Genomic DNA, 27,935 nt, shown 5'->3' with positions numbered 1-27,935 from the left:
GGTGTCACTTCTCCCTGGAGAACCCCTTCCTTACCTTCCCAGTGGGGCCAACCAGGGAAAGACAGCTTCACTCTCTCCTTTGTCTCAGTAGAATAATTTATATATCGACCTTACAGTATGTACAAAACCCACACATGGAAAGGCAGGAGGCCCATTCTCTTTACCAGGTAGGACAGAAGCTACTCTTGCTTAATAAACAAATAAACCAAAACCCTGTAAGCATGGGTGGGGGGTAGTGGGTTAGACAGTGATAGCTGGGGAAGGATTGTTATAGGGCTACAGTACCGTGTACAGAGATGTAACAGGGCAGGCAAGGAACGAAAGCCCCCCCCCCCCCCCCCACTGCCCTGCTGATTTTCCTTGTGGTAGGGCGAATGGGCTCATTCCTTTTTAAAAGTCCCCTCACCCCCATGGCTTGGAGAAAATGGCCTTGCTCTATGTGTATTGCTTAGGGATGGGGGTGGGGAGGAGGTTCAGGCTCAGTAAGATGGGGAGAGGGCTGCCCAGGATGGGAGGATGTGGCACACACCATTATTGCTTCCTCCTAGGGCAATGACAGTAGGAGAGCGGTGTAGGGGAGCGGAGTAGTTGAATGGGCGGTGAGAAGGGAGTATCTGTGCTGGAAGAGGACAGGGAGGAGGGGGGAGCCATGGAGACTTCATCTATGGCCACAGGAATCTTTAAGGCAGAAACAAGAGGAAGAAGCAGCTGGAAGGAGGGTGTGTTTGTGCGTATGAAACAGAGCCCCCTTCCTCCAACGGAGATAATTCAAAGTGACCCAAAGTGGACTAGGAAGATGGCATCTGGAGAAGGGAATGGAGTTGGGACCCCAGGCTGAGGCTGGTAGACAGGGTGAAACCAAGAGTCCCTGGATCTTAAAGCAACAGTCATCTGACCACCCCTTCAACCACGTGGCCAGAGCTGTTTAAAAAAGAAAAAAAAAGCAAAGAAAATGGAAAGGGAGAAGAGATATGGAAGACTGTGGTAGAGGACAGTGAGCCAGAGAGAGGACCAGCCGCTCCGGGGCAGCCTCTCCCGGTGGCTAATTCCCAATCAGTGTAGACTCCCTCTGAACCTCAGAACGGCTCAAAAGCAGTGCCACACCTAGGCTTGAATTTCAAGGAGCAAGTCTCAAAAGAGGCAGGATGGCGCCTTAGGCTTGAGGTCGATGGGTGGGGTGAGGAGGAAAGGAGGCCCAGGAAAGGAGAAGGGGAGAGCATCTACAGCTGATGTGTTTCCTTCTTTTTTTTTTTTTTTCTTTTTGTTCTTTTTCTAAAAATGTTACAATTAAAATTCAAAAAATAAAATCCCTTTTTTGGGAGACTTCAGTTCCTGGCTCCCCATACCCCCACCTCAACAAAAAGGCCCTGTGGGCAAGGGGGGGGGAAGGATAAAAAAAGAAAAGAGAAAAAAAAGCCCCACTTTTCTGTTTTCTTTTTTCTCAGGAGGGCCAGGAGTCACTGAGGTGGTGTGTGGTAAGTGGAGAATGTGAGGAGGAGGGAGGACCCAAGGGTGGAGGGAAAAGGGATCAGGTAGGGTGTCCACCTGACCCCCACCTGCCTGGAGCAGAGATGACGGCAGAATTGTCTCCTGATGTCCCAGAGCAGGCAGAACAAGCCCTCATGGCAGCCAGATGGTCTCTTGGGGCCTCCACCTCTGCCGCCGTGGAGGGGAGGCCCAGGAGGCCCGGGGCCTCCTCTGAGGGGGAAAGGGTCCTCAAGTCAGACAGAATAGAGGTTCCAGGGCTGAAGGAACAGCTCACAGCCTCCACGGCCTCCTCAGGGGCACCATGGACTGAGGCTGTCTCTTGCTTCAAACTCTCTGCAACCTCCACCACTGCAGTGCGCTGGCCTTTGACCTCTGACCAGTTCACAGTTTGAGCTCTGGTACTGTCTGGAGCCAAGAAGGTTTCCTCAGTGGTAGGCAATCCTGGAACCTCCAACGAATCCTCTTCCTCCTCTTCTTCCAAGGTGAGCTCAAATTGGAACTTGTCAGGCAGGGCTGGATGGCCAAGCCCTCCTGGCTCCACTTCCAAGGGTGGGGAAGGACTCTGCCGGATGGCACTGTGGTACCAGTCCCGGTTGTCTTCCAGCGTGTCCAGGATGTCTTGGGCATCGGGGTGGACAAGATCTGCCCATGTCTCCCACAATGGGTGAACAATGTAGTCGATGAAGCCCACCTAGAAGAGAGGAATGGGGTCTAAACAAGCAGTTTGGTGGAGCGAGAAGAACCTACTCAATTAAAAATGATCTTCTAATGGCCTAGGTATATAGCTCAGCTGATTGGCAGGTACTGCTTTTGCCTAACATGGAAGAGTCCTTGAGTTCCAGCCCAGAAGTTCGTAAATGAGGCATGCTGGTGCAGGCCTATAATGCAAACACTCGGGAAGTTGGGGCAAGAGGATTTGAATGTTCAGAGTAATCCTTGAGTTTGAGACCAGCCTGGGGTACATAAGATCCTAAACCCAAAACCAACCAAACAACCCACCCCCAAATCTACCAGCGGAGCAAGCAAAAACCAAAATTAAAATTCAACAAGCAGTTGGAAGGTGGTGGCCCATGTTTTTTAATCCCAGCACTTGGGAGGCAGAGGCAGGCAGATCTCTGAGTTCAAGGTCAGTCTGGTCTACAGAGAGTTCCAGGACAGTCAGGGCCACACAGAGAAACCCCTGTCTCAAAACCGCCAACCAACCAACCAACCAACCAAACAAACTGGGCTAGTGGGATGGCTAAGCTGTTAAGGAAACTGGCTACTCTACTAAGTGACCCAGGCTCAATTCCCAATACTCACAATGAAGCTCACATCTGCTTATAAATCCAGTTCTGGGTCACCTGATGCCTTATGCTGGCCTCCATGGTCACCAGGAAAACAAATACATTCAAGCAAAAAATTCATACACATAAAAAAGTATATGTTTATAAAAAATATAGTTTAAAACAAAACAAAAACAGGGCAGAGATCTGCCTGCCTCAGTTTCCAGCACTTGGGAGAGTGGGACAGGCCTGGAAAGATAGTTGCTCTTCCAGAGCACCTGGGAACACCCACGTGGCAGTCACACTGTCTGCAGCTCTAGTTCCAGGGCTCCAACTCCCTCACATGTTCTCTTTGGACATCAGGCATCAACATGGTATACATACATACATACATACATACATACAAACACACACACACACACACAAACATACATGAAGGCAAACATTCATACACTTAAATTAAGTAAACTGGATGGTAGTGGCATATGCCTTTTATCCCAGCATTGGTGAGGCAGAGGCAAATGGTTAGCTGAGTTCAAGGCTAGCCTGGTCTACAGGGTAAGTTGGAATATGAAGAGGTGAGCTGGAGAGATGGTTCAGCAGTTAAGAGCACTGACTGCTCTTCCAGAAGACCTGAGTTCAATTCCCAGCAACTACAAGGTGGCTCACAACCATCTGTAGTGTGATCTGATGCCCTCTTCAGAGGGCAGTTACAGTGTACTCATATACATAAAGTAAATAAATAAATCTTTTTAAAAAATCCTTTCCTAACTATTAAAAGAAAAAAAAAAGACCTCACTGAACAAAGTTTTGAAGATGTCTAACCAAGCTTGGTCTTGGTACACACACACACACACACACACACACACTTATGAGACAGGATGCTAACAGTAACCACTGGAGCCAGGCATGACAGCACAACCTTTAATCCAGCACTCAGGAGGCAGGTGGATCTCTGAGTTCTACAAGACCAGCCTGGTCTACATAGTAAGTTCCAGGCTAGCATAAGACACTGTCTCAAAAACCCAAACAACAACAACAAAACGCTTGAGAAAGACTGAGCGTGGTGTGGTGGCTGTGTAGACATAGGACAATCAGGAGTTCAAGTTCGTCGATACAGAGCGAGTTTGAGAATAGATCTGACTACAAGGAGACACTCTCCCAAAAACAACAGGAAAATGGTACGGGGTGGTGCATGCCCATAATTTCAGCAGTCAGGAGGCTGAGGCAGCAGGATCACCATGAGTTCAAGGTTAGCCTAATCTGCAATGAGCTCCTGTGACCCCAGATCCAACCATCTAATAGCCAAAAACACTTGAACTGGGGCTGGGAAAGAGGCCTTAGCACTTAAGGACACTAGTGGTTCAGTTTCTGGAATCCACATAGTGGGTCACAACCATGTTACTCCAGTTCCAAGGAATATGATGCCCTCTCTGGCCTCTGCAGGCACTAGGCACATACACATTCATACATATAGGCAAAACACCCAAACAATTAAAAATAGTTCCATATATATCAACTGGTAATTTTTTATTTTAGATACTCTCATTGTATAGCCATGGCTGGCCCAGAACTCACTATGTAGACCAGGCTGGCCCTGTACTCCCAGAGATCTTGCCTGATGCTGTTGCTTGTTTGTTTGGTTCTTTGAGATAAAGCTTCTCTGTGTAACTCAGGTTGTCTTGAAACTTGCTATGTAGACCAGGCTGGCCTTGAACTCAGCGATCTGCCTGCCTCTGATGCACCAATGCTGGGACTAAAGGCATGTGCCACTACCATCCAGTTCACTTAATTTTGAGTGTATAAATGTTTGCTTTCGTGTATGTATATTTCATGTATGTTATATTTGTGTGTGTATGTATGTATTTATATATGTATGCATGCATGTATGTATGTATACCATGTTGATGCCTGATGTCCAAAGAGAACATGTGAGGAAGTTGGAGCCCTGGAACTAGAGCTGCAGACAGGGTGCATGCCTTACACCTGCTCACTTGGCCTTTAATACCAATACTGGAAGCTGAGGCAGGCAGATCTCTGAGTTCTAGGCCAGCCTGGTCTACATAGGAAGCTCCAGGCTAGCCAGGGCTACATGATGAGTCCTAGTCTAACAATTAAAAAAACAAAGCAAAACAAACAAACAAAATAACCCAAACCATTTCTCCTAAATTTTAATTTATTTCAGGGGACAGGTATATGCTCTGGCATGGCTGTGTCAGAGGACAATCTTGTGGGATCATTTCTCTCTTCTCATGTGTCAAGCACCATTACCTCCTAACCTCTGACCCACAGACAGGATCCCGTTGAAATGCCCAAGCTTGCCCAGATGATTAGGCTAAAACATACCTCCTGCTTCATTGTGAAGAGCAGCTGGCACTAAGGTGTGCACTTGCCCAGTGTGAACATAGGTGTGTACTAGTCCTATGAGGGATACAGTTGTGCTTTAAGTGAAAATGACTGTGCTTAACAGGTCTTTAGGACAAGAGTGGCTCTAAGCTGCAAGCCCTACTTGACCAAGGACAGATCACTTCCTAGAATGTGGGAAGGTGCTAATCACGTACTACAACAAGCCACCAAATATTTTCACTTCTGTAGACAAGCTTGCTTACCTAGCTGCACAGGATACAGTTGATTACATGTGGGTGGGGGTACAGAGGCTTGAAATATATCAGGGTGAATGCTTGCCCCAGTATGGATAAAGGCAGGAAATATGGAGCCTTATGGGTTTTGCCTTTATAAGCCTCTGACTGATGTAATTTGGTGTCATACTCTGAAAATCCCAGGTATGGACCTGTCCGGTATTTAATAAAGCTTGCTTCAAATTTGGCTCAAGAATTGTGGCCTTATATTTGCCATAAATTAACAATACAACTTATTTAAAAAATAAAACGATAAGAGGAACTGGGGCTGTAGTTCGGTTAGTAGAGCATGCTTTCCTAGCTTGCAGGAGGCTTTGGGCTTCATTCCCAGCACCACTGAAACCCGTGTGGTGGGGGCCTGTGATCCAGCACTAGAGATGTAGGGCAGGAAGATCAGAGACAAAACACTGAGAACGGTGAGTCTGTCACCCTGGGGCAGGCCAGCCTGTGCTCTTGCCTGGAGGCCCTGCACCCGTACCTGAGACTTCTCCACCGAGGCGGTGTGTTTGTCGCACATGGGGCTAATCTCCATCCCACGTTCCCGCTCTCGGTCACCCTGCTGGAAGAACTCAGCCATGATGCGATCGGTCCACTGTCGGTACAGCTCCAGGGGCTTGGTGGGATTGCTGAGGTCCGCACAGTGCACCATGTTCCTGAGGACCTGGTGAGTACGGGGGACCTTCAGAGGCCAGACAGAGTCCTAGCCTGCGGGGCCTCTGGCTGTCTTCTCTCTCTGTGTCTCTCTGTCTCTGTCCTTTTTTAAGAGACAGGGTCTCTTGTAGCCCAGGTTGGCCTTGAAACTTGCTGTGTAGCTATGAATGAGCTCAAACTGTGATTCTGTCCCATCATCTAAGTGCTGGGAATACAGGTGTGCTACATCACATTTAGTTTTTAGTGCTTTTATTTGGCTTTTTAAAAAGGGTCTCCAGACAGAGTTCCAGCTGGTTTCGGATTTGTGGTCCTCTGGTCTCTATCTTTGGAGTGTTGGGATTATAGGTACTCACTAGGCCTAAGGTTTTCTTAACTCCCAACCATGTGACTGTTTGCCTGAATGTGTATCCGTGTGCCCGTGTGATGCATGTGTGTGTGCTGGGCAGAGGAATTGGGAGTGATGGAGAAAGCAGAGGAGAGACGTGTAAGGGAAATGGAGAGAGGTGAGAGAAAGCTGGGGCAAGATGGGTGTGTGGGGAGGAAAGCTGGATGGGGTACCTCAGGGAGCAGGTTGGGGAGAGATGGAAGCGGTTGTGACAGGGAAAGGAGTGGTATGTTTCTGAAAGGGAAGATGGGAGAGGCAGTTAAGATCTGGGGTACCTGGATACGGTCAGCATAGTTGTCCAGCAAGAGAACTCCAGAGCTAGTCACTTTCTTCGTCTCCACCATAGTCTTCAAATCAGCCAGGAGGGTCATGTGCTTGGACATGTCTGTGGCCAGCACCTGAAGACAGGGTATGTCAAGTCAGGAGGCGAAAGCTGAAAGCTTGCCCACCCTCACCGTCATCCACTTTCTCTGTCTATTATTATTTTCCTCTGCCAAACAGGAGAGTTCTTAAGGCCCGCCCCGCTCACAAAGCCCTGCCCACCGCGCTGGCCCCGCCCACCATGTCGATGACCATCTTGCGCAGGCTCTGCCGCTGGCGCTTGCTGAGGTTCTGGAAGATGTCGCAGTTCTCTTCTTGCAGCAGCTTGAATCCCACAGCCAGGTGGTGGTTCTCAAGCACAGACTCATCGTTGTACATCAACGCCAGCTCCGAATCTGCCGAGTACCACGTGGTACCACCTGGGTACCACGCCCCGCCCCGTACACTCCCAATCTCCTATTGGCTCCATCCTCAATCTGACCCGTCCCAGCCCCCTCCTCTGCCACATCAGTGCTTCACCAAATAAACCAAGCATCAGGCGCCTAGACTGTTCCTGCTCCGCTTTTCCTCTGGCTGACCTCACCTCTAGCCTAGCTGGCCCATGCCATCCTCAAAAGCCCTGTCCTCACCCAGCTGGCTCCACCCCTAGCTCAGTTGGTTTAATTTCATGCTCCATAAACCAGGTTCTCAGGCGGGCAGGTTGTTTCCCAAAGCTAGACTTGCTAGTCCCTCCCCCAGCCCAGCTGGCCCAGTCTCTAGGACACAACTGGCATCACCTTCATCCTAACCAGCTTGGTGGGCTATTTCCACCTCCCTTCAACCAGACGTTGCTCCTAGGACAAATGGCCACGCCCTGGGCCCGACTGTCCCCGCCCTGAAAGACCACTCACTGGTGTTGATCAGGAACTGGTTGGAGACGCCAGGGTGGTCCACGTCGTGGATGGCAGCAGCAAAGAGAGCAGCAAGAATCTCCAGGTCTGTGAACACGGCCTGGGGGCAAGGAGAAGAGAGAGAGAGAGAGAGAGAGAGAGAGAGAGAGAGAGAGAGAGAGAGAGAGAGAGAGAGAGAGAGAGAGAGAGGGAGAGAGAGAGAGGCAGAGTCTCACAAAAAGGGGACAACACTGAGATGAGGAAGAGGATGGGATTCCGCAAAGACGAGGGGAGAAATGTTAAGTAAATACTCGCTATACAAGCACAGGACCTGAGCTTCGAACCCGGACCCCTCATTAAGAAGCCAGGCCTGACGTCTGCTCTTGCCATTTCAGCTCTGGGGCCAGAGAGGGGTGGATCCCTGGGGCCCCTGGCCAATTTTTCCTACTCAGTGGCCCAGGCCATAGACCCTGTTTCAAAAATCAAGGTGTTAGTGTCAGCACTCAGGAGGCAGAGGCAGATCTCTGAGAGTTAGACGCGGGCCTGCTCTACAGTGTCAGTCCCAGGCTAGTTAGGGACACACAATGAGACAATCTCAAAATGCAAGAGGGTATGCTGGAGAGATGGCTCCGAGGCTAAGGCACTGGGCATGTAAATATGAAGACATGAATTTGAATTCCCAGAAGCCATGTAAAAAAGCCAGAGTGTACATCTGTAACCCCAGCATACCTATAGTGAGATGCCAGTCAGACAGAAGACACCCAGGAAGCTCTTAGGTCAGCTAGTCTGGGACATATAGTTCAAATGAGATCCTGACTTTAAAAAGGTAAAACACACGGGTGTCCTCTGACCCCTGCACATGTCCTGCCCCCTTACACACTAATAAAACAAAACAGACACTAACAAGACGGCTCACTGGGACAAGGAGCTTGCCACCAAGCCAGGGGACCTGAGTCTGGTCCCTGGAATTACATGGTAAAAAGGCAGAAAAGACTCTAAGTCATTCTCTGACCTCCACACAAGGCCACAACACCACCAAAACAAAGAAAAGTCAGTTTTAGAGAAATGGGCTAGAGGCGATCAGAGGGACAAATGGGAGGGAAGGTGGTGACAGGGGAGCACTCACATCCAGTGCGGGCGTGGCCAGTAGTACGTGTATAGACTGCAGCACATCGGCCGCGTGCAGGCTGTTGTGGTAGGCCACGTCAGCGTGGTAGTGGTTCTCCAGGGTCAGCATGTACGTCATCATGGTGTCCACAGGGATGTGGAACTTCTTCAGTAGGTCCCGTTCCTGGGAGCCCACAGAGTCAGAGCAGTGACTCCCACTGACCCCGTACCCCACCCCAGCCCCTTGCACCCCAGCCAGTTCCCGGTTTCCCCTGTCACCTGGAATATCATATACATGATGCAGCTGAGCGAGTGGCCTCCGGCGTACTCCGACACACAGAAGATGTTCAGGCCCCATTTGCTCAAGTTCTCCAGTTCCTGGCAGTGATGGGGGTGAGAGGTCAGGAGCCTGCATGGCCCAGGGACATGAAAGCCACTTCCTAGGACTCTGGGCCTCATTACTGCTCACAAACTGTGTTCAAATGCATGGATGACTTTTTATTTTAACTTCAAAACCATATATATTTATTTTATGCATATGAGTGCTCTATTTGCATGTACGCCTGCATTATAGAAGTGGGCATCAGATCTCACTGCAGATGGTCATGGGCTACCATGCAGTTGCTGGAAATTGAACTCAGAACCTCTGGAAGAGTAGCCAGTGCTTTTAACCACTGAGCCATCGCCGGCATCCCATTTCTCTGACTGGGTTCCTCTTTGTAGTCCTGGCTGTCCTAGAACTCTGCCTGCCTCTGCCTCCCTGGTGCTGGGATTAAAAGCATGGGTCACGGGCTGGAGAGATGGCTCAGCATTTAAGAGCACTGACTGCTCTTCCAAGAGGTCCTGAGTTCAATTCCCATCCACCACATGGTGGCTCACAACCATCTGTAATGGTATCTTATAACCTCTTCTAGTATGTTTGAAGAGAGCTCACATACATAAAATAAATAAATAAATCTTTTAAAAAAGGGGGGGGAGAGGGGCCTGAAGAGATGGCTCAGTGGTTAAGAGCACTGTCTGTTCTTCCAGAGATCCTGAATTCAATTTCCAGCAACCACATGGTGGTTCACAACCATCTGTGATGAAGACAGGTACAATAAAGTAAATAAATAAATCAATCTTTTTTTTAATGCAGTATTTGTTTAAAAAAATAAAAAAATAAAATAAAAGCATGGGTCACTGCAGTTGGCCAGATTCATGAGCTTGAAGGCAGCCGATTGTCTTTGTGTGTGTGTGTGTGTGTGTGTGTGTGTGTGTGTTCCTATCTGCAGGTATCCACAGAGATCAAAGGTCAACTTAAGATGGCTTCTTCAATCATTCTGCTTTTTAAAATTCTTGTAAAAAAATTAAAAAAATTTTATGTGTACGCGTATCTCTGTGTATCACTTGTGTATAAGGCCAGGAGATGCGTTCCATCCAGGTCATTGGGCTTGGTGGCAAGTGCTTGCTGGCCCCGGGCTCCTTATTTTTTTTAAGACAGAGTTTCTCAGTGATCTGGGAGCTTGCCAGTTTGGCTATACTGGCTGCCCAGCAAGCCCCAGGGATCTTCCTGTCCTGTCTTGACTCACCCAAGTGATATGGGCAGGGGGGATCTGAACTCAGGTCACACTTTAAACACTGAGCACCACCCCATCTTTTTCTGTGACAGGGTCCCCTGTAGTCCACGCTGGCCTTGAACTCTCTCTGTAGTGGAGGATGATCACCAATACCCGATCCTCCTGCTTCTACCTGCCCAGTGCTAGGATCAGAGGCCAGCACACTGGGTTTATGTGGTGCTGGGAGGGGACTCTGGGACCATAAGCATGCCAGGCTTCTCCAACATATCAGCTCACCAGCTGGAAACTAAGCCAGGATGACTCCTAGACCAAGGTCAGACTCTAACCTAATCTGCTTATGAGACCTCAGTTGTGTGGGGGTCAGGGAAGGGATGCTGGTCTCCTCAAAACACATTACATACCAGGTACTCAGTTTATCAAAAGGGGGGTTTACCAGGGCTGGTCACAGTGTGTTAGAATTGAATGGCTGTCTAAAATCCAGGGCCCTGTTAGAACAAGCTTGGAGGAGTCATCCTCTGATTGTCCTTTCCTTCCACCCCACACCAGGTCAGACTCTGCATCCCGAGAATCTGGGTTAGATGAGTTGCCCTTTCCTGGACAAACAGTGCTGCCCCCGCAGAGCCCCTCTCCCCAAACCTACCTGTGCTAAGAGGTCCTCTTGATCTGTCTTGACTCCAAACCGTGGGACACTGGTGTTCAAGCTTTCAGTGTGTACCAGCTTTCTCAGCCCTGTGATCTGAGACATGGGCTGGGCCTGTCGCACCACTGATGGCGGTGGCTGCTGGAAGGCTCTCTGCCTCAGTGTGGGTGATGGAATCTCCACTTCGTTCTGCTTGTCTGTCAGAGATCAGGTAAGAAGCATGAGACACCCTTTCCAGGAGGCTCCCCCACATTCCCCAGTCGGTGTTGGTGTCCTGAGAAGTCTCACTTGGCATGAGGTCATCCTCCTGAGGGTAATGGTCTCTTTTCTGAGGCTGGAAACTGGGACACATGTAAGTTTTCTGGGAGATGGTAGGCTGCAATGGGGACCTTAGGGATGGTCCTGGACTATGGAGTACCCTCAGACTGGTGCCCAGTTTGGGCCACAACATGGTGTGAGACATGAGGATGTGGGGTGAAGACTCCCAAGTGAGCTGCTGCTGACTCTGGATACCCAGGGGATCTTCTTGACCAGGGAAGACATTACTACGAGGGCTGAGGGTCGAGGTGGGAGGGGACACTGTTGGAAGGTTGGAGGGAAGGGAGGTCTCTGGATCCATGACTTCCTGCCCCTGGCACCAGTCAGCCTGAGGAACAGCCCCAGAGGCTCTTTTCTTAGCTTTCAAAGGCTTCTGAGAACCAGCTGGGCTGACCCAATTATGACCTTGGAGGACCTAATTTGCATGCAACCAACCCACTGGCTGCATCCTCAGAATTCTAAGACCCACCACACCTTCACTATTGGAGGGAGGCTCAAGACTCTGTGTGACACTGTCTCATCCTGTCACCCAGGCTGGCCTGGGACTTCAGATGTTCCTACCTCAGTCTTTAAATGCTGGGATTTTAAAGGTACAATCTACCACCCCACATAAGGCTTCTTTTTACCTTTTTTCCTTCTTTTTTTTTTTTTAATTAATTTTATTTATATGTGTACATTGTTGCTGTCGTCAGATACACCAGAAAAGTGTGTCGGATCCCATTACAGACCGTTGTGAGCCACCCTGTGGTTGCTGGGATTTGAACTCAGGACCTTTGGAAGAACAGTCAGTGTTCTAAACCACTGAGCCATCTCTCCGGCCCATTTTTATTTTTTTTTTTAAAGCTTCTTTGTCATGTATGTAAGTGACTATATGTATGAGCATGCAGATACTGAGAGGCCAGAAGGCAGCATCAGATGTCATGAAACTGGAGTGACTTGTGAGCTGTCTGATATGTGCTGAGAATCCAAACTGAATCCACTCTTAACCACTGGGCTATCTTTTTAGAGCCCCGCCCCCACCCCCAGTTTTTCAAGATGGGGTTTCTCTGTGTGGTCTTGGCTATCCAGGCTGACCTTGAACTCAGAGATCTGCCTGCCTCTGCCTCCTGATTGCTGAGACTAAAGGTGTGCACTAGCACACTTGGTCTTGTATTGATTTGTTGCTGTTGTTCTGTTTTATTTCGTTTTACAAGACAGGGAATCACTGTGACTGGCTAGAATTCCGACACCTGCCCACCTTTGCCACCTGTGTGTCACGATGAATGACATGTGCCCCCATGCTAGCTCTCATGTACTGATTTTTAAATAGTATGCATTTGTGTGCGTGCGTGCGTGCGTGCGTTTTCACAGGAGAAAGGATGAGTGCCACAGCACAGCGGCAGGGGTCAGAGGGCAACCCTAGCATCAGTCCCCTACTCCCACCTCGGTTTTGCTCGTTTGACTTTTAGACAGGGTCTGACTGTATATCCCTGGCTGGTCTGGAATTTGCTTATAGAGTATGCTGACCTTGGGCACACAGATCTCCTCTGCTTCTGACCATCGAGATTAAAGGCTGTGTGTGAGAAATGTTCTGTTTGTTTTATTTTGGCTTCTTGACACAGCACCTCACTAAGTAGCTCAGCTTGTTCTTAAATGTACAATTCTTAGACTTAACATTCTGAGAAAAAGTATTGGAGGTGTGTGCCATCACGCCCTCTGTGTGTGTGTGTGTGTGTGTGTGTGTGTGTGAGTGTTTTAGTTTGAGGCAGGGTCTTTTTTAGCCAAATGACTTCTAACGACTAAAACTATGACCTTGAACTTTTCTTCTGTTTCCCTAGAGTTCTGGGACGTCAGGCCCGCACCATTTGGGTGGGTTTACATTTTGCTGGTAAAAAGCTCAAGACTTGTACATACTAAGTCAGTGCAACCTTCTTAGGCACTGGTTAGTCTTTTCAAAGTTTAAGAATTCTGTTTGAAGGGACTGGCTCAGCAGTTAAGAGCACCAACTATCTTTCCAGAGGTCCTGAGTTCAATTCCCAGCAACCACATGGTGGCTCACAACCATCTGTAATGGGATCCAATGCCCTCTTCTGGTGTGTCTGAAGACAGCGACAGTGTATAAATAAATACACCTAAAAAAAAATTTGTTTAAGCCTGGTCCACATATCTAGTTCCAGGCCAGCCAGAACTACACAGCAAAAGGTGTCTCAATAAATAAATAAATAACGAAAATGAGTAAAAATTCTATTTCAATTTCTATGGAGATTTTGATTTTACATACTTTCTTTGTGTGCACATGTGCACGCAGACCAGAGCTAAGCCGCCATTGTTGTTCCGGTACTGCCCACCTTGATTACATTTTTCCTTTTTCTTTCCTTTCTTTCTTTCTTTCTTTTTGAGACATATGTAGCCTAGCTGTCCTGAAGCTTACTATGTAGAGCAGACTAGCCTCTGCTGCCCAGACATGGGATTAAAGGTCTGTGCTCCCACCGCCAGCTCTACCTTAAGGGAGCACGTCTCACGGAGCTCGGGGTTCACAGATTCCGCTCCATTGCCTAGCTAATGTTTTCTTCTACTCTGAGCTTGATTACAGGTATACTCCGTGACACTTGGCCTGTTCTCTGGGTGCTGGAGATTTGAACTCAAGTCCATATACTTTTGAGGTCATCACTTTAATGAGAGAGCAATCTCCCAGGCCTGAGAGATTTATACATTGGGCTCCACAGAAATTGGGTGGCTTCACAGTTTGAGGGGGCTCATGAATGGGGCACTCTTGAATGCATGACCCTTGACCCAGTGCCCCCCCTTCACCTGCTCCCCCCCCCCCCCCCGCACTCACCCAGGAACGTGTTGGAAATGTACTCTGAGACCTGGTTTCCTGACCTGCTCATTTCTGACAGGTGTGTGAGTTCCCGGTTCAGCATCCTTTTGAACTGAAAAGAAGGAGCCAAAAACAAATGGGTATAGGGACCACTGTGGGGTACACATGGATATGCATATATGAGAGCCCTTCCCAGCAAATTCCTGTAGGCCCACAGTTTCTCTACGCAACCCCAATTAGGCTGCCTGAGAGTGCAATTAGCTTTTCCTGTCCTGTTGGCTCTGGAGAAGGGGCTCCCCTAAATTTGAGAGAAAGGGACTCCCAGTAAAGAAAAAGGACCCCCCCCCCATCCAAAGAGCAAGGCAAGGAGCACCTGTGGAAGGGAGGGGCTCCCGTTGACCACAGAACCAATAGCACACCAGGAGACTCCTGTCGCCATGGTGATAGGAGTCTCCTTAGCAACTCCCCTTCCAACCAGCTGCTGAGCCCAGGAAAGGGGGGCAAGCCTGAGGCCCCTTAACCCTTGCCTTCCCAGAGCTACTCCCCCACCCTGGCCTAGGTGTTGCCAAACATGACCTCAATTCAGGGCTGGAGATGGGAGGGGGAGGATAAGGGTCTGTTCAGCAGCCCAGCCCAATCTGGAAGGTTTAAGAGCACCCAAGCTCTGGAAGAGGAGGAGAGGGTTTGGCTAGACAACAGGAACTAGTAGTGAACCTCGGAAATTACAGTCCCATCACCTGGGGGAGGGGGTTCCCATCAAACTCCCCTCTCCTCTGTCCTCAGGTAAATAATGTACAAATGGGTGGAATGTGTCCCCAAACGAGTTTGGGGGTCCCCTTCTGGTCTCCCCATGTCCTTTCACACAGGCATCTTCTGTGACATTGGGCTTGGAGCAGAAAGGGCATTTGCTCCCCACCCCCAGCATCCCATAGCAGACACACTCTTGTATGGGCAAGGTGGGGGGTGCCAGACAGGAGGGGGTGAGCCACACTGACGGTTGGGGTGTCACTTTTCACAGTACTACCTAGAGACCCTGGACACAGACACACATACACACTCACACAACTGCACATAATCCCAGTTGTCTTCAGTCTATCGAGCGTCACATAGCTCAGTTGCTCAGATCCACCAACCAAAGGTACACACCCCAATAAGTCAGTCATTGACATTTGGGGATCACATACCTCCAGAAATATCAAGTAGCACTGCATTTAACAAACATGCATAACACATAACAGCTGTTACATTTCAGGACCAGGCAGGACACCCAGCCATTGCAGACACATGCACGTCTAGATACAGGTCAGTCACACCCAGCCAGAAAGACACCTTCCCCAGTAAGACTCCCAAATACACACTCACATACACACTCACATACAGACACTGCCATCCACACCCAGCCCTGGGTCACACAGAGGCCACAAAGCAAGTTATATGGCCCAGCCACACATGAACATAGCTGAAGCTAAGTGCCCATCCCATAAGATCAGAGGTCCCTGATGGATGACGTCCCCCCCAACCCTTGACCCTGTGTCCCCCTACCTGGTCCCACCAGCCCACCAGCCAGGGCTTGGAGCAGGTCTCGCAGAAGAAGTCGACCAGAGGCATGATGGAAGCTTAGCTCTGGGCTGGTGCACAGATAAGGTAGGTTTGAGTCCCTGGGTCAATGGTTCCTGGGGACCAGGGGCAATGGAGGGAGGCAGCTAGGGAGGAGGGGACAAGGTCCAAGGGGAGCTGCGGAGGGGCCTGGGCCAGCCCAGCAGGACTGGGGGCCCCTTCCCCTCCGCGCTCCCAGCAGCAGTCCTGGTTACATCGTCTGCCAACCCGTGGTCCCGATGAGTCCCTCTGCAGCAGAGGTGGGAGGCAGGGGGGGACCTGTGCCCATGGGGACAGGCAGGGTGAGTGCCCTGGGAAGGAAACTGTGCTGAGGAGGCTTGGGGCTCTGTGTGTGCACTATTCTGTGTGCGCGCTCGCTCGCTCGCTCACTGCAGTACTGGAGGCTGCACTTGAAGTCAGGTGGTGCTGGGGGTGGGGGGGTGTTAAAGGGGCATGGGAACCCATGGGCCTCAGCTGGGGCTCAGAGAAGGCTGCTGTGGGGTGTGTGGGGAGGCAAGGAGGCCCTCGAACTTCATCCAGGGACATAGGCAGAGAGAAACACACTCCACACCACACACATGCCTTGAGACACACTGTCCTCAAACCTAGACACTGAATGCAGACACCAAATACACACACACACACACACACACACACACACACACACACACACACACACACAAAGCTACAGCTTCAAGGCCACAATACAGCCCTGGCTGTACATTTAAACAGCACACAAAGGTCCACACAAAAATCCCACCCCTTTCAAGAGTCCACAGGCAGACAGACTGAGGAACCAGCGCCTAGGTTCTGCCATTTAAAGGTGCAAATCAACACACATTCTCTCTCCCCCCACCCCCCCCACACACCAGGTTAACCCATCTTCAGGGACACAAGTGTCCCTGAACTCCTTTTCCCAGACAAGCCTCCACCCACATGGATGTATGCATTCCTAAAGAAAGGCCGCCTCCACCTGCACACTCATTTCCTGACAGACACCCGCCCACAGGAGCTGCAGGCTCCAGAAGCAATTCATATGGTCTTACTTACTAAATGGTGCCCCCTGGAGTTGGGCAGTTCACACTCCACACAGTTGGGCAGAGAAGCCCCAACATGCCTAGAGTTTGCACAAAACCAGAGATATCCAGATACCAACCCAGACCAAAGTCACACCCTTGGACACATCCCTCCAGCACAGCCTGGACACCCATAGCACACTACATGACTACATGTCCACAACCACACACTGTTCTGATGGCCCACACCTGCTTAGAATGACTCCAAATACACTTGCAAAAGAGCAGACAAAAAGCCAACCACCAGGGCTGGAGGGATGGCTCAGTGGTTAACAGCAGCACATGCTGCTCTTTCAGAGGACTAGGGTTCAATTCCCAGCAACCACATGCAGCTCACAACTGTAAATTTTGTTCTAGGGGATCAGACACCCACACACAGACATACATACAGTCAAATCACCAAAGTACATAAAATAAAAATACATAGTTTTAAAAAAGCCAACAGCCATATAGGCTGGAAGCCAGGGATACACACTCAAAGAGATCACACAAGCATTCAACCTCCATGAGCAACAGTCACCTGTAGAAAATATGTACAACAAAATCCCTCCCATTCTCACCTCCCTCCAGCCTCCCCACCCCGTCACCAGGCCCTCTCAGCTCTGAGGTGCAAGCTCCTTTTGTTTTTCTAAAGGCACCAGACTAAGGCTGACCCAGTGATCTAAATCAGACCTTGGCCCAGCCCACCACCTAAAACTGGTGACTAGCTTTGCACCCAGTCCCTGCTCCAAGGCTGACATCCACTCCACTTCTCAATTCAGTAACTGGCTCTGCCACGCCCACGCGGGACCCTGCCGCATCTCAGTCACCATTCAAAGGCAATGCCCCAGAGGACCTATAGATCCTATCATAGAATTGGGTTCACCCATGAATTCTGAACACCCCAGCCACCCTGCCTAGAGGTCTGCCCAGCCACACCAGAGGACTGACCCCACTCACCATACCACCCACTCTGAAGTAGTCAGACTGCTCATTGGCCCAGGATTCACCTTGGTGACTGGCTCCACTCACCCTAAACACCCATCCTGTCCACTGGTCCTACCCACCCCAGTCACCCTGCCCACCAGCCCTCTTCTTCAAGAGTGTATACTATCTACTAGCCCTATCCACCAAAGGATTCGCGCAGCACTCCATACAGAATTAACTGCTCTTCAGCCCCGCTCACCTTGTGTGAGGCCATCTCGCTGACAGAGCGGTAGGTCTGCATGGTCTCTAGCTGCTCCAGACACCAATCCAGCTCTTCCAGGGTCTCCCGGGCCAGCTGCTGGCATGTTTCCTCTGAGAAAAGGGTGGCCAGGGGGTGACCTAGAGGCCCCCGACATTCCCCGCCCTAGTGATGGGGGTCCACCCAGGGTAAGGAGATCCCTCCCTCCCCCACCTCTAGGCTTAGGCTTAGCTACCTGACAGTGTGGCCTTGCAGACAGAGGGTGGGCCACCTAGTGGGGACCTCCTACAAGAGAAAGACAGACAGACAGACAGACTCCAATGTCAGCCTGGGTTCTCCCCAGACCAGTCTCCCATACCCACGAGTAACACCAGCTTTCCTGACTCTGAGAGTCCATAGTATTTCAGTCTGAATTTGTCTCGTGAGATAGTCTCAGCTGAGGACAGCCTCAAATTCACTTTGTAGCCAAACATGACCTTGATCCTTACAACTCACCTTCTTAGCTATGGGTCATGGTCACGGGCGCGTACCACCCTTCCCTGTGTTCAGGGTGCTGGGGGTGGAACCCCAGGCTCCATGAGCTGAGCCCCGGTCCCCGTTATTTCTGTCTGTGGTGTCTGAGATTAAACTCTGACCTACCACTGAACTGTGCACCCAGCCCAAGATCCCGTACAGAGGGAGAGCACAGCGGCCGGGTCAGGGGACATCGTTTGAAACGGTCTCACTGAGCCAGAGGCAGGATTGGGACTGGAGATCTTCCTGCCTCAGCCTCCCTGAGTCCTGGGACTCCATCCGGCTGGAAGCTACCATTGAGTCCACTCTGCTGACCTGTGCAGGGCCAGATTCTAGGCTCTCAATTTCCTTTTCTCCCTAACTTCTCAAGCTTCTGAGAATGGCTGTTACGCAAGGACTGGTAACTCACAGCCACACCGCAGCCTGAAAATAAGAAGGACCATCTCTCCCTACTTAAAAAAAAAAAAAAAAAAAAAAAAAAAAAAACAGGGTCAGACTGTATAACCCTGGCTGCCCTGGAACCCACTATGTAGATCAGGCTAGCTTTAAGCTCACAGAGCCTTCCTGCCTCTGTCTCCAGAGTGCTCAGAGTGTGTGTGTGTGTGTGTGTGTGTGTGTGTGTGTGTGTGTACATGCACATGTGACTTCAGGTGCCCTCAGAGTCCATAAGAAGGCATTGGATCCCTCAGAGCCCGAGTTACAGGTGGTTGTGAGCTGCCCCACATGTGTGCTGAGAGTTGAACTCAAGTCTTTGAGAGCAGGGCCCACTCTCAACCATTCAACTACCCATCTCTCCAGCCCCCAGGCCTGTTTTTTAAAAAACGTTTTCGGGCTGGAGAGATGGCTCAATGGTTAAGAGCACTGACTGCTCTTCCAGAGATCCTGAGTTCAACTTCCAGCAACCACATGGTGGCTCACAACCATCTGTGATGGGATCTGATGCCCTCTTCTGGTGTGTCTGAAGACAGTGACAGTATACTCATAAAAGTAAAATAAATAAATCTTTTAGAGTTGTAAAAAGCGTTTTCACATTTATCCTGTGTATGGGTGTACGGCACGTGGGCCACAGTGTACAGCACGTAGGCCACAGTGTACATATGGAGGTCAGAGGACAACCAGTGGGGAGTCAGTTTTCTTTATCCACTGTGTGGGCTCCTGGGAATGAACTCAGGTGGTCAAGTTTGACCAAAAGCATCTTTTATCAATTGAGCCATCTTGCCCGACTTGAACTATCCTTATTTACTGAGCATATACTATGTACCAGGCAATGTTCTAGTACTTTCTGCATGTCAACTCCTGGGTTTCTAATTAAAGCCCTTCTGCTGCTTTCATTTTACCGAAGGCACCTTTCATGGCCATCTGTCTAGCAAGTCATTGAGGTCACAACCAGGAGCCCAGGACTGGGACTGGGACCCGGAGCTTCACCACCATTATGTAGACCTCTGGGCCTCAACTCCTAGCATCCTTCCCTGACTTAGAAAGGGTTGCTTCAACAGCGGGGTCAAGTGCTGGCAGGCCTGAGTTCACAAAGCAAGCTGAATCTGAACCCTGATGTTTCTTTTTTCTTCCTCTCCTGGAGACAAGATCTCATATATCCTGAAACTCCCTATGTAGCCAAGAATGAACCAGAACTCCTGATTCTCCTGCCTCCGTCTCCTGAGACCTAGGACTACAGGTGTGCCCTGAGACACTTGGGTTATAGGTTGGCATAGCCGCATTTGCAGACAGCCATTCCTGTGGCATGAGTGTGGGTGCTGGGGCTCAGCCCCACTTACTTGTTGCTGGGGATGGGCACATTGGTTAAGAGTGAGAAGTTGCTTCGAACGCTGCGGAGACTGGCCAGCACCTGGGGTGGGGGACAGCTGTAAGGAGAGGCTTCTACAGGCAGGAACCACCGGGTTGGGCCCCTTTCCCATGAAAGGAGGAGGTCTCACCTGGGCAAACGGTGTCACAATGAGGTCTTCAGCATGTCTGAAATTAAGAATAGGGACAGGTGAGGACCCCAGGTCTACAGGGTGGGTGCTGTGGGCTCTGGATCGGCAGGAAGGGAGACTCATGCAAGGAAACAGTGGGAAGAACACACTGTGAAGGCTGCAGAGGGGGAAGGCCGACCCAGGGAGTGGGACTCAGAGAGAGGAAGACACGTAGAAGGGGGCTCCTACCCCACTCAGATTTATAGCAAGGCCTAGAGGGGGTCTCAGAAGCAGGGCTGGAGAGACAATGGAAGGAGTAGGACGCAGCTCAGTGGTATGGCCCTGCCCACATGTAACTCCCTGAATCTATGACCAGAACCAAACACAGCAGAGAGGAATAGAAAGTACTGTAACATAAGCTTGTAATCTCAGTTCCTAAGAGTGCTGAGGCTGGAGAATCACAGGTTTGAGGTTAGCTTGCCTGCTCATGGACAATGTAGCTCAGTTGGTAGAGACCTTGCCTAGTCTAGAGGAAGCCTGGGGTCCATAAATAGGGCATGGTGGTATACACCTGTAATCTCTGAACTCAGTGGAGGCAGGAGCATCAGGGATTTAAGAATAGCTTCAACTGCACAGGAAGTCTGAGGCCAGTCTACAGACCCTGTCTAGGATGGAGAAGGGAGAGCCAAACATGAAGACAACCTGGGCAGAGCTGGTAGGCAAGCCAAACTTATAAGTCCTGTGTAGGAGGGAAGGGATTGCTTACCCTTTAGCGGGGAGGATAATGTGTGTGGACTGACCAAACTGGGGGTTTGGTGCCCCACTCTTTGCTGGGAAGGGCAGCTTGTGGCAGGGCCAGGTCTAGGGAATCTGGTGAGTAGGGCAGGGTGTGCTCACGCTTCGCTGGTGATGGAGGAGTTCCTGGACATAGTCTTCGGTGACATGTCATAGTCGCTGTCTGAGCGATAGAGGAAGGACTCTCGGCGCTGGTTGGTGGCTGCCCCAGCGTGCAGCACAAGCCCTGGGCTCGCCTGCGAGTCCAGGGGGCTGCGGCCGGGGGATGGTGTTGGCCCATTTTCTGCTTCCAAGCTGCAGGGGACAGAAGGAAGAGGAGTCAGGGGGGTAAGATGGTGCTGGCAAGGTCACCAGGTGTGAAGGTGACAGAGGTTTGTGGCAGGGATTCAGGGAAAGAGGGGCTGGGAGTTGGCTCAGTCAGTAAACAGTAAAAGTGCCTGCCACGTAAACAGGGCTTTCATTCAGTCCTTGAAGGTAACATACTTTTTAAGTTTTTTTTTTTTTTTTTTTTTCATTTTTTGGTTTCTCGAGACAGGCTTCCTTTGTGCAGCCCTGGCTGTCCAAGAACTTGCTCTGTAGACCAGGCTGGCCTTGAACTGATAGGAATTCACCTGCCTCTGTCTCCCAAGTGCTGGGATTAAAGTCATGCACCACCACCACATGGCCAACCCTACCTTACTTTTCTGGGTTTGAGGATGTAGTAGTTGGTAACATGCTTTCCTAGCTTGCCCAAAACTTAACCAGGAATGGGGATGCATGCCTGTAACTCCTTCACTTGGGAAGTGCCGGCAGGAAGGTCAGAAGTCAACACTAGTTGGGTTTCATGAAACCTTGTCCCAAAACAAAACAAATCGCAGTGGGGGGGGGGGGACTGGAGGGATGGCTCAGCAGGTAAAGATGCTCTGTAATCTCAGCACTTGGGAAGCAACTCTGGATATAGAACCAAATCCTGTCTAAAACCAATTAATTAATTTAAAATTTTAAGGGTCACTGAGACAGCTCTACCCTCTGACCTCCACTCCAACTTGCCTGTGTCCACACAAAATAACAAAATAAATAAGAAAGTTTAATTCATTTTATATAAAACATGCACACACACATTTGGGGAGGACATAATTCTTAAGTTTTCACAACAGCTCACTGTCCAATGGCCATACACTAAATCCAAGGAAAAGCACGGTGGGCTGGCAGGACACTGGGCCGGAAGGTCGGCTCCCAGGAAGGGCTAAGTGTCGATAAACCTTGGTTCAGCTTTAGCAAACCAAGGTGACCTGGAGGTCACTGGAAAGACCATACTCTTCCATAAAGTCTTTACCAGGAGCTTAGTCCCAACACTTGGAAACCAGGCAGATCTCTGAGTTTGAGGTCAGCCTGGTCCACACAGTGGTAGCCAAGGCTACCCAGAGAAACTGTCACAAAAAAAAAACTTCAAAAATCAGCTGAGGGACTGTAGGGATAGATCAGCTCTGACGAGCCATGGCTGTCCCTGCAGAGGGCACAGATTTGATTCCTAGCTTACAACCACCTGTAACTCCAGTTCCAGGAATCGGATTCCCTGCTCTTGGGTGTCCAGGAACCAGGCATACACATGGTACGTAGACATGAACGTGGGCAAAACACTCATATGTCATAAGTAAGGCTTTTTTTTTTAATTAAAATTTTACTGAGGGGTTTGGCTGGCTAAATACAGAAAAACTTGAAAAGACCATAGGCTAAAATCGGACAAAATGTTCGTAGCAGCTGTCAACCACCAGAACAAAAGCCCCAAACCATCCAGCCACGAGGAGTTGATATATTCTAACAAATCCAGACCTTGGAGTAGCATACACCATGAAACAAACAATGGACAGCGGCTACACTAAACTCCACATGTCTATTGATTGTGAGTGTGGGCCATGGCCCATGTGGTGTCAGAGAACACTGTGAGAGCTCCTTCCTTCCACTGGGGGGTCCTGGGGATTGGATGGAGGTCTTCCTGCTAGCCCCTTCTCTGCCCACTTCCCTCTCTGCTGTCCTGCTCCAGTGAATTTTGCTAAAAGATACAAGCCAGGGATGAGGAACTGGCTCAGTGGATACAGCATCTGTTGTACAATCATAAGAAACTGAGTTCTGGTCTCCAGCATCTACGTAAAAACGGTGCAGTGGCATGCATCTAACGGAGTCCGAAACGGCGCTGCTGGGAGCATAGACAGGCAGATCCCGGGGGCCTAACGGCCATCAGGTACAAACAGGTCTGTCTTCAAAGGTAGCATGCAATCTAACAGAAGATGCCTGTGTTGCCCCCAGACTTCCAGACATGCACACATAGGCACATGTGCCCACCCATCCCACATGCCCGACACACACCAAGATAAAGGTAGGATATAGACACCCCACATTACACATGTCAAAGCTCTCCGCTGGCCCAGCGTAGTGTGGCACACCCCTAACTCCAGAACCTGACTCCAGAACTTGAAGCAGGAGGATCACAGGTTTAAGGTCAGCCTGGACTATGTACATGAGACCCAACTAAGAAAATCTACGCCTAGGAAAGTGGTCAGCCATTTTCCAGGTGCTGGGTTCTATCCCCAGCACTGAAAATCGAACAAATAAAGACTCAGGCCAGCGAGACAGCTGGGCTGCTGGGGTGGTAAAGGCACCCCAAGCCTCCACCCAGGACTGTTTCCTAAGACCCACACAGCGGAGAGGGAGTGACTCTAAAATGGTGTCCTTTGACCTCTGAGTTAGAGATGTGCCATACTATGTAGTTCTGATATGTGAGGTGACCATATTCTAGCTTTATCTTTGTGTGTATCAGGCACGTGGGATGGTGGACACATACTCCTAGGTGACACACACACACACACACACACACACACACACGCAAAGTGTATTTAAAAGTAAAAATAGGGGAGCTGGAGAGATGGCTCAGAGGTTAAGAGCACTGGCTGCTCTTCCAGAGAATCTGGATTCAATTCCCAGCACCCACATGGCAGCTCACAACCGTCTGTAACTCCAGTTCCAGGGGCTCTGACACCCACCACAGGCAGAGCATTGGTGTGCAAAAATACATTTTTTTAAGAATAAAAGTAAAAGGTGGTGCCTGCCTTAATCTCAGTACTTGGGAAGCAGAGGCCAGCTGGTCTGCACAGATGAACTTTGGCCTTTGGCGACAATGGGAGTGCTCAGTGAGCACCCGCCGTGCCAAGGGCATCTCTAAGTTGGATCCCTCTCAGCTGCATTTCTACAGCCACTGGGTTTAGGGTTAGCAATGTTGGCCTTCCTATCTCACTATCTCAGGCACAGGACTCCAGCCGGAACATGGAACTGACTCTCATTAAAAAAATAATTACAGTTAATTGTTTACTGTGTGTGAGTGTGTGTCAGTACCAAGGCGTATGGCCATCTCAGCCCTGGGGATGGTACTCACATAGTCAGGCTGAGTGGCAGGTGTGTCTACCCACTGAGCCATCTGTCTAACCCTACCTCTCATATCCTTTCTCTCTGCTTGCTTCTGTTAGAATGCTTTGACATACTGACCCATTTATTTCTACCACCATTTCCTGAGGTGGGTCCTGTTAAAATTCCAAAGAACATGAACACTGAGGCACAGAGTTATCACTTGCTGCTTGGTGGCCTACTAGCTGCCCGATGGTCACAACCTGTCTTTCCAGGACTAGGGCAATTTGAGGCTCCCACCAAGGACCCCCACCCTTGGTCCTCTGCACAGGAACTTAGGCTACTGGTTAGGAAGAATGAGACCCACACAGACCCCGAGAGGTCTTTCAGTCGGCATCCTGGTGACAAATCTGCCTGCCCCCAGGGAAGCAGTCCACGTCAGTGGGAGCACAGGGGCCCACATGGTAAGGAGATGGTCCCTTGGGCCCTGTTGTTTGTGCTGCAGGCCTGAATGTCCCCTGAGCTGAGAGCAGGCACAGGGGACAGTTCTGGGCTGTTGAACCGAAGCCTAGAGAGAAACAAGGGGTCAGGTAACCTTAGCCTGCCGTCAAGCAGAATAACCTCAATATGATCCCCGGGATAAACTTTGTGGAAGAGAGGTGACTCTCATGAGCTGCCCTCTAACCTCTGTGCGGACTGTCATACACATGTCCATATTCACATACTTACATGCACACAAGAATACACATGTAAGGACAAAGAGACGCCTGCCTCTCCTGTCTGTCACTAGCTTTGGGGCTGACCCAAAGTCAACCAATGAGATCTCAAAAGGAGGCACAGTTATAAACTATACTGAGAGAGGACAAAATGTTAGCCACTACAGCCACCACCCAGAAAGCATGGGTACAATGACCTGCTCTAGATGCTGCAACCTTAGGAGACAACGTAGTCAGCAAACTACTGGCCACAGAAGCAAGAGAGGCTGCACCTGGATCACCAACTGGTGAAGACAGAAGTCCAGGGTCTCCCTAGCCACACAACCCCATCAGTGAGCTTCCGGTTCAGTCACTGACCCAGTCTCAAAAGAGTAAAGCGAGGAGCCAGCGATGTGGCTCAGCAGAAAAAGGTTCAGTATCTCAGGGACTCACAGTGGGGAGAATGGGCATCTGAAGGCCGTCCTATGACCCCTGCAGCAAGCCAGGAAACACAAGGATGTAATGAGGACACAAATGCAAACGCTACACATGCATCAGCACCCCATTTTCCAGGCAAGGAAACTGACCACGAGGAAGTGAGAGAGGCCGCGTGGGGCTGCGTTGGAGCTCAGCTGGTAAGGCACTGTCTGGCACACACAGAACCCTGGGTTCCATCGCAGCACCAACAGGCCTGGTAGTCAGTCACCCGGTACCCCAGGAGGGAGAGACACGATCAGCTGTTCAAGGTCATCCCCAGCTACACAGCAAATCAGAGGCCAGCTTGGCTCACCAAACAAAATGCTGAATAATTTGGTTAGGGGTGGCTTTGAACCTGGGGCTGCTAGGTTCTGCATTCTGGGGGCAGAGGACAGAAGACAGGGCTGGTGTCTCCCAGGCTCCTTGCCCTTCTCCACCTGCTTACCTCAGAGGAAGTGCCAGGCAGCCTCTGTAGAAAGGACTGGTTCTCCCTGCCAAGGTCACCCAGAGGTTGAGTGCCGGCTCTGGCATGTGTCTGCCAGGCGGGCTCATGGTGCCAGGTGCCACTGGTGCTTGTGGGACTGGATGTCAAGTCTTGGCACATGTAAAGGTCTGGGGCAGGGGACCTCTGTGTCCATACCTGTCTCCTAGAGCTACATATGATGGGGAGGGTCAGGTGTCCCAACTGCCCAGGTGTGTTTTCATGACCTCATCAGAATGCCTCACACAGACACTGTGGCTGTCTCTGACCCAAGTGGTTATCCTGTGTGTGTGTGTGTGTGTGTGTGTGTGTATGTGTGTGTGTGGGTGGGTATTTTGGTGACAGTGCCTTCCTGGGAAAAGGAAGGCGTATACCAGGCTGTGTAGCGGTGTTCTGTAACTGTTAACGTTTGTGATCACTTGTTATGGTCATAAGTCACCTGCGGGTTCTCCCAGTGCCTTGACTAAGGCGGAGACCCTGGTAGAGTCTAGAATAGCAAACACTAGGTGACCTAGCTTAACCCATTTGTGGGTGTGGCCTTGTGTTTTTGCTGGAAATGGTGTGTATCTGTCCACCAAGGTTTCTGACCAGATTGTGCGTGCAGTGGGGCAGGGAAGAGACGTCTGAACTCCAGAAAACTTAAAGGTCACTTCCTGGCACAGCTCTACCCACCCAACTCAAAATGCCCTAAGGGAACTCTCTCGGGCACCCTCCCCCCACACACTAGGGCTTGGCTTTCGGTCTGACTGCCCCAGCTAGGGGTGGGGTGGGGGTAGGGGTTGGAGAAACCATGTAAGGCCTGGCTCTTGGCCAATGGCTTGGGAACGGAGCCCAGGTGTCAGGCTGGACACCCATATTTGCTGCCAGGGAGAGCGGTAGATCCTCAGCCTGAGGGGAGCAGAAAGGCCCACAGAACCCTAACTTTGAACAGACAGGATGAGGTAGAAATTAGCACCCAGTTTTGGAGCCCTACCATCAGCAGGCACCCACATTTTTAAGGTTAGGGCAGGCGGCAGGGTCTCTTACTAGTTGTGGGAAGCTATTTAATGGATTTCCCAAAGGGTGGCTACTCTGGAAAGGGTCCTCTTCCCACAAACGGGCAAGAGCACCTTCAGGTCACAAAGAAAGGCAACTGGCTGCAGGCCACCCACCTGACACATCTGCCCGGAGGGTGTCGAAGAGTGTCCTCCTCGCTGAAGGAGAAATGGGTCAGTGACTCCGGTGCTAGGGGCAATGCCAAGGCCGGGGGTCGGGGCCGGGCCCGGGGTGCTGCACTGGAGCGCATGGGAGCCAAGCACCGTCGGGGCCGGCATTGGGGACCAGCTGCTGCACAGGAGGGTGTGCTGCGCGGCACGCCAGGCCTGAGGTGTCAGCAATCACCGGCACCGCCTCCACACTTGTCGCGTCCTAGTCCCTGGTACCACCCCCGTGGTCCCCCATGGGACTAGAGCACCCGGGTGCCTGCGTCCTCCTCACGCGAGTGTCCACAGCTCCTGCCTCTCTCTTACAGAAGAGTCGTGTGAAACTGAGCACCCACTTCCCACTGGTCCCACCCCGGGCCTTGGGGACGCCCGGGGCTCCAGTTTCCCTGGCTGCCAGCCCGCGGCCCTTCCCTCTGCCCCGGCCCCGCCTTCCACCCCTCCCCAGCCTGACGTCGAGCTGTGCCACCTCCAAGTCTCAGATCGCCACCGTGTGCCCGCGGGGGGACCAGATGCACCCCAGAGGGCGGAGTGCAAGGCTGGGAGATCAAGACCCTAGGGAGGAACTGGGTGACATATGCTGGAAGGTGGAGCTGAGGAGTGGAGGG

The 27,935-nt window shown here is 50.7% G+C and overlaps 1 protein-coding gene across 1 annotated transcript; it reads right to left on the bottom strand.

Moving 5' to 3' along the window:
• Nucleotides 1–79: 79 nt before the first annotated feature.
• On the bottom strand, nucleotides 80–27,665 carry PDE4A (phosphodiesterase 4A). Its single transcript, XM_080930254.1, has 15 exons — nucleotides 27,280–27,665; nucleotides 21,200–21,391; nucleotides 20,324–20,360; nucleotides 20,165–20,235; nucleotides 18,112–18,161; nucleotides 17,877–17,989; nucleotides 14,058–14,151; nucleotides 10,922–11,118; nucleotides 9,005–9,103; nucleotides 8,745–8,909; nucleotides 7,640–7,739; nucleotides 6,990–7,144; nucleotides 6,704–6,826; nucleotides 5,871–6,053; nucleotides 80–2,179 (listed from the first exon to the last, which is right to left on the bottom strand). Exons 1-15 carry the CDS (start codon nucleotides 27,411–27,413, stop codon nucleotides 1,529–1,531), a joined length of 2,364 nt encoding a protein of 787 aa, XP_080786380.1. The 5' UTR covers nucleotides 27,414–27,665; the 3' UTR covers nucleotides 80–1,528.
• Nucleotides 27,666–27,935: the final 270 nt, after the last annotated feature.

Source organism: Micromys minutus (genome assembly GCF_963924665.1).
Source record: "Micromys minutus genome assembly, chromosome: 16".
NCBI classification, from domain to species: domain Eukaryota; kingdom Metazoa; phylum Chordata; class Mammalia; order Rodentia; family Muridae; genus Micromys; species Micromys minutus.
The sequence above is the reverse complement of the archived record's forward strand: the minus strand, read 5'-3'. Positions and strand labels throughout refer to the sequence as shown.